This window comes from Triticum aestivum, chromosome 7B, assembly GCF_018294505.1.
Source record: "Triticum aestivum cultivar Chinese Spring chromosome 7B, IWGSC CS RefSeq v2.1, whole genome shotgun sequence".
NCBI lineage: Eukaryota > Viridiplantae > Streptophyta > Magnoliopsida > Poales > Poaceae > Triticum > Triticum aestivum.
This window is the reverse complement of record NC_057813.1, coordinates 713,636,990-713,649,676: the sequence shown is the minus strand read 5'-3', so window position 1 is coordinate 713,649,676 and position 12,687 is coordinate 713,636,990. Positions and strand designations below refer to the sequence as shown.

The window sequence follows — 12,687 nt, the reverse complement described above, 5'->3', positions numbered from 1 at the left end:
CTCGAGGGTGCGGCCTGGGACGCCCCACCACTCGCGTCGTACTTCGGCGTTGAGGCGGCCGCAGGTGATGACGCCATTGACGGAGGCAATCTGCTCTTAGCGGCGCCGCTCAAAGTACATCGTCCATAGCGTTTCGTTGTCGGACACGTACCTCGTTGGAGTTTCCAGCCTGAATTTCAACTTACATATATATATATATATATTTTTGGGGGGGGGGGGGGGGGCGATTAGACTTTTGGTCGACTCCCGCTCGGCCAAACCAGGTCGTTCGCTCTGGTCCGTCGGATGAATCTGGGTGAATGGTCGGATGTGTTGAAGACGGGGAACGATCCGTGGGAGGTGTGGTTCGACCAATCACAATCAGCGAGCAGTAAAAGTAAAAGGGAAGCCCAAACGAAACGGCGCTGTGCGGTCCTATCCACTCCACTCGTGCGCTGCTCAAAGGAAATCCCCAATCCCACTCACCTCCCTCCTTCACTCCCACGCCGCCGCCGCCGCCGCCGATGCCTCCTCCTTGGCGACGGCGACGGCGGCGCCCGCGACCGCGGTCTTCTCCACCACCCACCATGGCTGCAGCTCCACCCACGGCCGGTCGTCTATGCTGCAAGCGTGGATGGATGGATCCTTCCTAGGTGGAGGTGGAGCAGGCTGCAGATCCCGTCTGGCCCTCTGCAGCGGGCCATCGGATGTCGCGCCACCGGGCTATTTGTGGGGATCACGTCGTCACCAAGCACGAGCTCCCGCCCCATCCGCCGGACCGCAAAGGGGTGAGTTTTCTTCCTCCCAAATCCCCTTGGTTTGATTTGCTTGCTGCACTATCATCATATCAATGGTAGGCGTGCGACGACTGACGCATTTCTTCTTCAGCTTCAGGGAGGAGACGGTGGAAACAAAACTGCCCTCCCCTCCTCTCCTCCTCCTCAAGCATGGTGGATGAAGACCTCCTCTCCTCTCCTCTCCAGCTCTGAGGATGACGAGCTGCTTCCTACTCCGCTCATAGCCAACCAGCCGTACGTCGTCAGCTACCCCCAAATCCGAGTTGGACATGCATCACTTTTTGCTTGGCATGTGAAAACTGAAACGTATTTGCTTGTACGGATAATCGCTGATGCAGTTCAGTTCCCTAAAAATGTAGACCTGGATGCAGATTGGGCGTGTGTAATCAGGTTTACCATGCAGATTTCGTACCTGCAATGCAAACCTAACTAGTAGAAACTCATCCTGCATTTGAGTTGAGCCCCTCTTCTCTCCAGCTTTCTTACTGCACTTGCTAGCTTCTCGTTCTGATATGGATTACAGCTTTGAATCCAGATTAGGCGTGTGTGTTGAGAACTTGTAAGGATGCAGATTTCGTGCCTGCAAATGTAACGAGTAGTATCTGGTCCCGAATTTGAGAACTTATTATCTCCAGCTTGCCGGTGCAGGTCGCCGTCAAGATGTTGCCTGCGCGCTCTCATGTCCAGCGTCACCGCCATCATCATGATGCAGAACAGGGGGCACAAGATCGACAACATCTGTCCCATGGACCAGATGCTCAGGTAGTAATTGCACCTCCCCGGGTAGTACTTTCATGTTGTTACTATACCTATACATGTCAGAAGCATTAGTCTTTCATGTCATATGCACGGCCATGGCCTGTTGGATAGCATTTGTAGTTGTACTGCAGACATATGGATAAGCATCACTTTTTGTTTGGCATCTGAAAACTGAAACATGTTTTTATGTAACGATTACTAATGAGGATCAGTGCCTAATGTATCAATTTGAATGCAGGCTAGGCGTGTGTATTGAGGTTTAGGATGCAGATTTCGTGCCTCCAAATGTAACGAGTAGAAACTTATCTTGAATTTGAGCACTTCTTATCTCCTTTTTGCTTACCTTGTAGTTCCGATATGATTTACACAAGAACTTTGCTTTGGTACACCTGCCATAGAAAAGTTTACTGATTCCAATGCAAGCTAAAAGTGGATATTAGAAGGTGCCACTTCAATCAAAAAGGATAATGCGGTCTTTTATATCCAAATCAGTCTATTCGAAACTTTGAGATATGTGCAAACTTTTAAGGGGCCTGTACTGAAGTAAAACTCTTTACAGAACATTGTAGTCTGTAACTTGCGCATTTCTAATCTTAAACTGCAAATTTAATGCATAACTGCAATCTGATTCTACAGTTTAACATGTTGTTATTATACCTATATGTCAGAAGCATTAGTCTTTCATGTCATACGCACGACGATGGACTGTTGGATAACATTTGCAGTGGTACGTACAGACATGGATAGGCATCACTTTTCTGTTTGGCGTGTGAAACCTGAAACATGTTTATTTGTAAGGATCACTGATGCGGATCTGTTCCTGATGTATCAATTTGAATGCAGAGTGGGCGTGTGTATTGAGGTGTAGAATGCAGATTTCGTGCCTGTAAATTTAAGAAGTAGAGACTGATCCCAAATTTGAGAACTTATTATCTCTAGTATGTTGATGCAGGTTGCTAGGGCGGCTCTGATTCATGGTGCGGTCACTCTCCGGCCAGCACCGTTGGCAGTCAACAACCACATGATTTTTTCTCTCCAAGGCACCGTTGTATTCCGCGAGCGCGAGGTCATCGTCCAGCTCTTTTCCATGGAGGTAGAACCTTTGGCACTCCGTCGGGACACCCTCGGCCTCCTGCAGGCGCTCCTTGATCCTGCCGGCCCACTGTGTTCGTAACCTCAATATAGAGCTCGACCGTCCTTGTTCTCCTGTTGGCGGGCCGGCAGATGAAGTTCAGCGTGGAGTCGTTCCGGACGCCGTAGTCGGCGTCTCGGCGAGAGTGTGGCCATCCTTCAGCTGCTTACCGGCGTGGATGAGGCGCTGCTGCACGGGAGGACAGCCCACCCGCTCTTGGACCCTTGCCCGGAAGCTCTCGACGGTGTCACTGCTTGCGATGTCTCACGGTTGTATACGCGGCTAAACCGCTAAATTAGCGCTGCCAAAATCACTTTCCCTAGATTATCCTAGGCGTCGATGTATTATTTGTGATGCATCCAATAAAGTTGAATGTTACGTAGGGACAAAAATGCATGCGCCAGTTAAGAATTGGGATTTCTTTTCAAGTCATGCCTATATGGTTGCTTAGTTGCGCTCGGTTTTGTCCCATGGCTTAATATCCCTTTCGTCCTTCACCCCAACCTCACGAATGTGCAAACGAAGCACCGTCGTCGAGTCAAACCATTTGCTCATCACCACCTTACGAATGAGGTCACATTAAATCCCAACAGGTGGGGCCAGGGCGTCTGATGACGGGTGTGACCGGCCTAAGGCCCGGTCGGCTTTCGTCCACCCCATTTTGGATCACCCTACCCCGATTGAGCAACTCCCCACACAACCGTCAATCCCGCCGTGCCCGTTGAATCCGTTCGCCGGTCTTGCTCTGCATTTAGGGGCACCAGTTGCTTTACGCGAGACGGGTCGATGCGCTCGGGTCTGTGTAAGCCCCAGACGGGCCGTCTGAGCCGCGCGGGAGCCATAGCCTTTTTTTATGTTTTCTGTTCTCATTTTTTGCTTTGCTTTGTACTTTTCTTTATACTTTAAAAAATGTTGAATAGGTATTAAAAAATGTTGAATGAGTATATGAAAAATGTTGAACAAATATTTGAAAATTGTTTAATAAGTGTTAAATATGTGAACAAATATTTTCAAAATGTTGAACAACTATTAAAATGCTGAACTAGTTTTTGAAAATATTGAATACGTTCAGACAATGTTGAGCGTGTATATAAAAATATGTTGATCACTTTTTATAAAAATGTTTTTGACATGTACAAAAAAGATTGTGAAAATGAAAACAAACATAAGAAATCACAAAAGAAAAATGAAAAATGGAGAAGAAAAAAGAAAACCAAACAAAATCTGGAGAAGAAAAAAAGAAAACCAAACTAAAAATGGAGAAGAAAAAAAGAAAAGAATGGAAAAATAGGAGAAGAAAAAAGAATGATTAAAAGGTAACAAAAACATTGAAACAAATCTGATAATAAAGAAGAAAGAATAAAAAAATTGGAGATGAAAAAATAAATCAAAGAAAAGAAAACAAAAAAGGTAAAGGAAAAAAAATGGAGAAGACCAGCTCGATCGCCACTAGTTGGCTGCGATCCTACTTCTAACATGAACTGGAAGCGGCTAGGGTGGTTAGCTGTGCTAGTGATCTCCTTGTATGCCACAGATCGATCCTGCATTTTCCTCCCTTTTATATTTCTTTTTTGTTTCATTCCTCCACGGCCAGCAAAAACTCGGCACGAGAGTTTCCTCTTGACTCGCTTAGGGCGAGATATAGTCACCGCATGTAGGAATGGGGAGGTGGAACTTGGAAACCGGTGGGTCTCTTTTTTCTTTTTTGTCTCGGGCTGGCCAAGTTTATCATGTATATAGAAATATTAATCAAACATTTGGAAAAAAATGTTGAACAAGTATTTGAAAAATGTTTATCAAGCAACTAGAAATTTTTTTAAAATTTTTATAGAATAAATATTGACTATGTATTACAAAAATGTTTAATTTGTATTGGAAGAATGTTAGACGTGTGTTAGAAAAATGGGGAGGTGGAACTTGGAAACCGGTGGGTCTCTTTTTTCTTTTTTGTCTCGGGCTGGCCAAGTTTATCATGTATATAGAAATATTAATCAAACATTTGGAAAAAAATGTTGAACAAGTATTTGAAAAATGTTTATCAAGCAACTAGAATTTTTTTTAAAATTTTTATAGAATAAATATTGACTATGTATTACAAAAATGTTTAATTTGTATTGGAAGAATGTTAGACGTGTGTTAGAAAAATGGGGAGGTGGAACTTGGAAACCGGTGGGTCTCTTTTTTCAAATACTTGGACGTGTGTTAGAGGTGGAAGCAATATATATAATGTAAAACAATAACCAAAAGAACAAAAGAAAACAAAAAAAGAAACAAAATATACAAAAGAAAAAGTAAATGAAAATACAAACAAATAAAATGCAAAAAAGAAATGAATCAAAGGGAGAAAAAAGGAAAAAACTAAAAGAAAATGAAAAAAGAAAAAAAACTGGAAAATTGGAGAAAAATAGTGGAAACCTCGACCCATTTGGCATTAAGTAATCTAAGGTTACTACTCTATCACATATCTAAGGCAAAGCCTAGTTGTTAGTTGTGCATTCTGGTTAGTTGTGCATTCTCTAAACCAGGTGACCAGTGTTTAAATCCCGCCCTGCCCCATTTTCTTCTCCTTTTTCTGTTTACTATGCGTGAATGGCGCCAAGTAATCCAGAGCCTTTAGCGAGAGCTCCTTTGCCGCTCGCTTAACGCGAGAAATAGCGTTCGCGCTACACCTCTAAGTCTCACTCAAGAGCTGCTATTGGGCACATGTGTGTCCAATAATGGAGCTTTCACTGAAGTATTGTGCCAACGAGCCGGCCCATTGTGACGCGGCGAGTGAGAGTAAAAAATGTCATGGAAAATAATAGTGCACGCAATGGAGTCTATCCGACTTCCTCATGCTGTATAGCAGCATCGCTAGCCATTTCAGATAGCGACAGGCTATTGCTTTGCAACAGCACAAAACTTGAAGCAATATGTACAACGGTAGATTAGTTTTTCTTTTAAAAAATTTCAACATTTCTCAGAACAAATTTGACCAATTTTACAACATTTCTTGGCACAAATTTGAACAATGTTTGAAAATAGACAATTTTTAAAAGATGAACATTTTTTTTGAAAAACATAAACACTTATTGAAAACATGAATATATTTTTTAAATAGCAAACATTTATTGATTAATATATGTTTGATGAAGAATTTTTTAATATATATTGAACATTTTTGTTATATACAGTGAATGATTTTTAAATACACATTGTACAATTTTGTGATATGTTGAAAAATATTTAGTTACACATTGATATTTTTCTTATATACACTGAAAATTATTCTAAAATACATTGAACATTTTTTATGTACTCTGAACATTTTTTGAATTGTGAACAAAGTTTACAAAACGTGAACAAAGTTTTAAAATATGAGTACATTTTTTATTGAACCCTAACTTTTTTTTAATTTCTGGATAAATTTTGAAAACAAGAATTTGTTTGGAATGACGAACAAACTTTGGAAACATAAAAAAATAGAAAAAGAAAAGGAACGAAAAGAAAACAGAAAAAAAAGTGACACCTACTTGAGCCGTCCCAATTGGGAGTGCCTTCAGCGAAGCCACCACGTTTGGACGCTAACAAGCATAATTGGTTTGATGCCAAAAGTTGGCATGCCAAATTTTGGCAACCGCCATATATTGGCTAGAGATTGATTGTTTGCCAATTCTTGTTAAAAATCTCACAAAATGTTACCAAATATTGCCAACTTTTGATTTTGCCAAATATTGGCAATGTCAAATGTTGGTAGCAAACCAATTATGCTCAACGAGCGTCAAATAGGATCCCGCGTCTCGCTTGAAGGAAATACGAAAAGCCTCTTGGGCTGATTTAACTAATTGGGGCGGTCCAGTTGCACCGAAGTGCACACAATAATAAGCGTCTTTGCTTGGGAGGTCTTGTTCGGCGTCTTAAGCGCCCGAACAGGTAGCTAGAGCCGCATGCCTCACCTCATGGCCGGCCCACTACCGCGCATCACAGGGAACATATAAATAGCGCGAAAACAGCAAAACTCTAGTACCATCCCCAGGATTCAAACTACCGTCGTGACATTCACGTAGGAATATCTAACCACAGCACCTACTCGAGTGTTGTGGTCGGTCATAGACCTAACCTTATAAGAACAATTCGGACGCGCTTATTGCATAGTTCCATCTACTGTATCACTTAGTCTTTTGACTTATTTCAATAAAAAATGCGAATTTGAAAACATTCATAGTTTTTGAATAAAAAGTTCACAAACTTGAAAAAAGTTCACCATTTTTTAGAAAGTTCATGAAAAAAGGAAAAAAATGTTCATCAAATTTGAGAAAAGTACATCAATTCTCAAAGAAAGCTCGTAGAATTAAAAAAAATCATCGATTTCTAAAAATGTTCAACATATTTGACAAAAAAGTTCGTGGAGTTTGGAAAATTTTCATTCAATTTGAAAAAAGTTCACCAAATATGAAAAATAGTTCATCGGATTTGTAAAAAGTTCACCGATTTTGAAAAAAAGTTCGTCCATTTAGGGAAAAAATTGTCGAATTTGAAAAAAGTTCATCGGATTTCAAAAAAGTTCAGTGAATATTAAAAAATTTACCTTTTTTGAAAGAAGTTCGTCCATATGGGAAAAAGTTCATCAGATTTGAAAAAACTTTATAGGTTTTGAAAAAAAGTTCGTTGATGTTGAAAAAGTTCATCGAAAGTTGAAAAAAGTTCATCGAAGTTGAAAAAAAGTTCATCTAGATTTTGAATAAAAAGTTCATCGAAATTAAAAAAAAGTTCATCGAAGTTGAAAAAAGTTGAACGATTCCAAAAAAGTTCATCCAATTTAAGTTAGTTGGTGCATAAAAAGTAAATAAAAAGGAAAAAAATAAAAGAAAAGAAACAGAAAAAACCAAAACGGAAAACCGGTCCAGAGAAACACACAAGAAGAAAGAAAAAAAGAAAACCGTCTGGCAAAGTATAAAAGAATAAAAGGAAGGGAATTGGCACGATTTGTTCTCTTTTCCGGTTGTCTGTTGTGAGTGAAACTTATGCTACAGGTCGCTGGTTCGAATTTTTCCGGCTCTCATGTTTTGCGCATTTCGCGATAATGAAAAGGTGTGAGATGGGCCGGCCAGCGCAGGAGCGCTGCAGGCGCCCATTAGCGAAAATGCCGCAACGCCAAATAGGGTTTGTCTGTCTACTTGCTCTCCTTGTTTCTCTCACGGAAAAAACTGTCGCCTGCTCCACCGCCGCTGCGACGACAGATCGTCCTCCCCAAGTCCCATTCCCCATGGCACTTGGCGGAGCGGGGGAGAAATCCGCGGACCTCCGGCGATCCAACCGCATCCTCGTCTTTGTACAGCTCCGATACATACATACCAGCAGGTTAGCCATCCCAAATATGCTTTGTAACAAACTTGTAAATTCGCTCTAGTGCTTCCCCTCCCGTTGATCTCAGATTTTTTGTTTTGAAGTATGCGAATGCGTATCATATTTTTATAGAAAGCAGAATTCAAATTACAAGAAGACTACAACTTGTTACGAACAACGAGTGTAGTGCATACACCACACCAGAGCTAGTCCGGAGACAGCCACCATCGACAACACAACTACAAAGAAAGAGCTTATCAAGAAACATAGCAATATCGCCGCGTCTTGACCCGCCGATCACCTCCAAAGACAACACCAACTCCGGGTGGGCTTCCCTCACCATCCACCCTTTGATGCCTAAAAGAAAGTGGTAAGTAGATGGCGGAACTTGATCAGTCCACAAAATGCACCGTCTTGGATTCAGCGGCGCTGACGTACATTGCGCCACTGAAGATCGTATTGGAGAGCGGCGAGCACCGGAAGTAGTGCAACATGGAACCTCCTGACTGTGTCTTCAAGTGCGATGCTCCCAACAGAGTAGCGACGTAGAGGACGCCACCATCACGCTGATTCAACCCTGAACCTAGGTTTTCGGCCAAACGCAGCTACCAATTGTTGGGAAACGTAGCATGTAATTTCAAAAAAAATCCTGCGATCATGCAAGATCTATCTAGGAGATGCATAGCAACGAGAGGGGGAGAGTCTGTCCATGTACCCTCGTAGACCGAAAGCGGAAGCGTTAGGTTAACGCGGTTGATGTAGTCGAACGTCTTCACGATCCAACCCGATCTAGTACCGAACGTATGGCACCTCTGAGTTCAGCACATGTTCAGCTTGATGACGTCCCTCGAACTCTTGATCCAGCGGAGGGTCGAGGGAGAGTTTCGTCATCACGAAGGCATGATGACGGTGTTGGTGATGTGATCCCCACAGGGCTTTGCCTAAGCACTACGATGATACTATCAAGGAGTAAACGGTGGAGGGGGGCACCGCACACGGCTAAGACAATGTTGTGTTTTTGGGGTGCCCCCTGTCCCCATATATAAAGGAGGGGGGAGGAGGCCAACGGCTAGGAGGGGCGCGCCATGGGGGGGGGAGTCCAACTAGGACTCCACTCCTAGTAGGATTCGGCCCCCCACCTTTTTCCTTTTTTCAGAGTAGCAAAGGGGGAAAGATAGAGGGAGTAGGAGAGGGAAAGGGGGGCGCCGCCCCCACCCCTTGTCCAATTCGGATTGGCAAGGGGGGGGGGGGGGCGCCACCTCCTATGGCCGGCCCTTTCTTCTCCACTAAGGCCAATGTTGGCTCATTACTTTCCCGGGGGGTTCTAGTAACCTCCCGGTACTCCGAAACTTCCTGAAACCATTCTGGTGTCCGACTGTAACCTTCCAATATATCAATCTTTACCTCTCGACCATTTTGAGACTCCTCGTCATGTTCGTTATCTCATCTGGGAATCCAAACAAACTTCGGTCACCAAAACGCATAACTCATAATACAAATCATCATCGAACGTTAAGCGTGCGGACCCTATGGGTTCGAGGACTATGTAGACATGATCGAGACACATCTCCGATCAATAACCAATAGTGGAACCTGGATGCTCATATTGGTTCCTACATATTCTATGAAGATCTTTGTCGGTCAAACCGCATAACAACATATGTTGTTCCCTTTGTCATCAGTATGTTACTTGCCCGAGATTCGATCATCGGTATCTTCATACCTAGTTCAATCTCCTTACCGGCAAGTCTCTTTACTCGTTCCATAATGCATCATCCTGTAACTAACTCATTAGTCACATTGCTTGCAAGGCTTATAGTGATGAGCATTACCGAGAGGGCCCAGAGATACCTCTCCGATACACGGAGTGACAAATCCTAATCTTGATCTATGCCAACCCAACAAACACCTTCGGAGACACTTGTAGAGCATCTTTATAATCACCTAGTTATGTTGTGACGTTTGATAGAACACAAGGTGTTCCTCCGGTATTTGGGAGTTGGATAATCTCATAGTCAGAGGAACATGTATAAGTCATGAAGAAAGCAATAACAATAAAAGTTAACGATCATTATGCTAAGCTAAAGGATGGGTCTTGTCCATCACATCATTCTCTAATGATGTGATCCCGTTCATCAAATGACAACACATGTCTATGGTGAGGAAACATAACCATCTTTGATTAACAAGCTAGTCAAGTAGAGGCATATAGGGACACTTTGTTTTGTCTATGTATTCACACATGTACTAAGTTTCGGTTTAATAAAATTCTAGCATGAATAATAAACATTTATCATGATATAAGGAAATATAAATAATAACTTTATTGTTGCCTCTAGGGCATATTTCTTCAGTCTCCCACTTGCACTAGAGTCAATAATCTACATTACATAGTAATGATTCTAACACCCATGGAGTCTTGGTGCTGATTGATACGTCTCCAACGTATCTATAATTTTTGATTGTTCCATGCTATTATATTACCCATTTTGGATGTTTATGGGCTTTACTTTACACTTTTATATCATTTTTGGGACTAACCTACTAACCGGTGGCCCAGCCCGAATTGCTGGTTTTGCCTATTTCAGTGTTTCAAAGAAAAGGAATATCAAACGGAGTCCAAACGAGATGAAACCTTCGGGAGCGATCTTTTTAGAACAAACGTTATCCATGGGACTTGGAGTGGACGTCAAGCAACAGAGGAGGCGGCCACGAGGGTGCCTGGTGCGCCCCCTGGGGTGGGCGCGCCCCCCACCCTCGTGGGCCTCTCGAGCGTCCACCGAACTACTTCTTACTCCTATATATACCTACATACCCTGAAACCTTCGAGGAGTACCATGAAAACCTAATTCCACCACCGCAACCTTCTGTATCCGCGATATCCCATCTTGGAGCCTTCGTCAGTGCTCCACCGGAGGGGGAATCGACCATGGAGGGCCTCTACATCATCTCCAAGGCCTATCCTATGAGTTGTGAGTAGTTTACCACAGACCTTCGGGTCCATAGTTATTAGCTAGATGGATTCTTCTCTCTCTTTGAATCTCAATACAAAGTTCTACTCGATCTTCTTGGAGATCTATTTGGTGTAACTCTTTTTGCGGTGTGTTTGTGGATATCCAATGAATTGTGGGTTTATGATCGAGTTTATCTATGAGAAATATTTGAATCTCCTCTGAATTCTTTTATGTATGATTAAGTTATCTTTGCAAGTCTCTTCGAATTATTAGTTTGGTTTGGCCTAATAGATTGATCTTTCTTGCAATGAAAGAAGTGCTTAGCTTTGGGTTCAATCTTGCGGTGTCCTTTCCCAGTGACAGCAGGGGCAGCAAGGCACGTATTGTATTGTTGCCCTCGAGGATAAAAAGATGGGGTTTATATCATATTGCTTGAGTTTATCCCTCTACATCATGTCATCTTTCTTAATGTGTTACTCTAGATGCAGGCAGGAGTCGGTCGATGTGTGGAGTAATAGTAGTAGATGCAAGCAGGAGTCGATCTACTTGTCACGGACGTGATGCCTATATACATGATCATCCCTAGATAATCTCATAATTATTTGCTTTTCTATCAATTGCTCGACAGTAATTTGTTCACCCACCGCAATACTTATTCTATCTTGAGAGAAGCCACTAGTGAAACCTATGGCCCCCGGGTCTATCTTTTATCATATAAGTTTTCCATCTACTTTTATTTGCATCTTTACTTTTCCAATCTATATCATAAAAATACCAAAAATATTTATCTTATCATATTATCTCTATCAGATCTCACTTTCGCAAGTGGCCGTGAAGGGATTGAAAACCCCTTTATTGCGTTGGTTGCGAGGTTCTTGTTTGTTTGTGTAGGTGCATGGGACTTTTGAGGAGCCTCCTACTGGATTGATACCTTGGTTCTCAAAAACTGAGGGGAATACTTACGCTACTTTGCTGCATCACCCTTTCCTCTTCAAGGAAAACCAATGCAAGCTCAAGACGTAGCATGAAGGATTTCTGGCACCGTTGCCGGGGAGGTCTTTGCTCAAGTCAAGACATACCAAGTACCCATCACAAACTCATCTCCCTCGCATTACATTATTTGCCATTTGCCTCTCGTTTTCCTCTCCCCCACTTCACCCTTGCCATTTTATTCGCCCTCTCTTTCCCAATCTCCTCTCTCTTTCGCTTGCCTTTTTGTTTGCTTGTGTGTTGGATTGCTTGTCACGATGGCGCAAGATAATAACAAATTGTGTGACTTTTCTAGTACCAACAATAATGATTTCCTTAGCACTCCGATTGCTCCTCTTAATGATGTTGAATCTTGTGAAATCAATGTTGCTTTGCTGAATCTTGTTATGGAAGATCAATTCTCCGGCCTTCCTAGTGAAGATGCCGCTACCCATCTAAACAACTTTGTTGATTTGTGTGAGATGCAAAAGAAGAAAGATACAGATAATGATATTGTTAAATTGAAGTTATTTCCATTTTCACTTAGAGGTTGTGCTAAAATTTGGTTTTCGTCTTTGCCTAAGAATAGTATTGATTCATGGAATAAGTGCAAGGATGCTTTTATCTCTAAGTATTTTCCTCCCATTAAGATCATCTCTCTTAGAAACGATATTATGAATTTTAAACAACTTGATGATGAGCATGTTGCCCAATCTTGGGAAAGAATGAAATTATTGATTCGTAATTGCCCTACTCATGGTTAGAATTTATG

The 12,687-nt window shown here is 42.2% G+C and overlaps 1 protein-coding gene across 4 annotated transcripts; it reads left to right on the top strand.

Moving 5' to 3' along the window:
- Positions 1-261: 261 nt before the first annotated feature.
- LOC123161632 (uncharacterized) lies at positions 262-3,059 on the top strand. Of its 4 annotated transcripts, XM_044579442.1 has the most exons (5): positions 266-767; positions 868-1,010; positions 1,425-1,538; positions 1,774-1,822; positions 2,488-3,059. In XM_044579442.1, the coding sequence occupies exons 1-4, from the start codon at positions 687-689 to the stop codon at positions 1,796-1,798; spliced, it is 363 nt and encodes a 120-aa protein (XP_044435377.1). In that variant the 5' UTR covers positions 266-686; the 3' UTR covers positions 1,799-1,822; positions 2,488-3,059. The 4 variants fall into 4 exon arrangements, with proteins under 4 accessions (XP_044435376.1, XP_044435377.1, XP_044435378.1 ...); XM_044579443.1 differs by having other exon boundaries at positions 1,774-3,059; XM_044579444.1 differs by lacking the exon at positions 1,774-1,822 and having other exon boundaries at positions 285-767.
- The last annotated feature ends 9,628 nt before the right edge of the window (positions 3,060-12,687 follow it).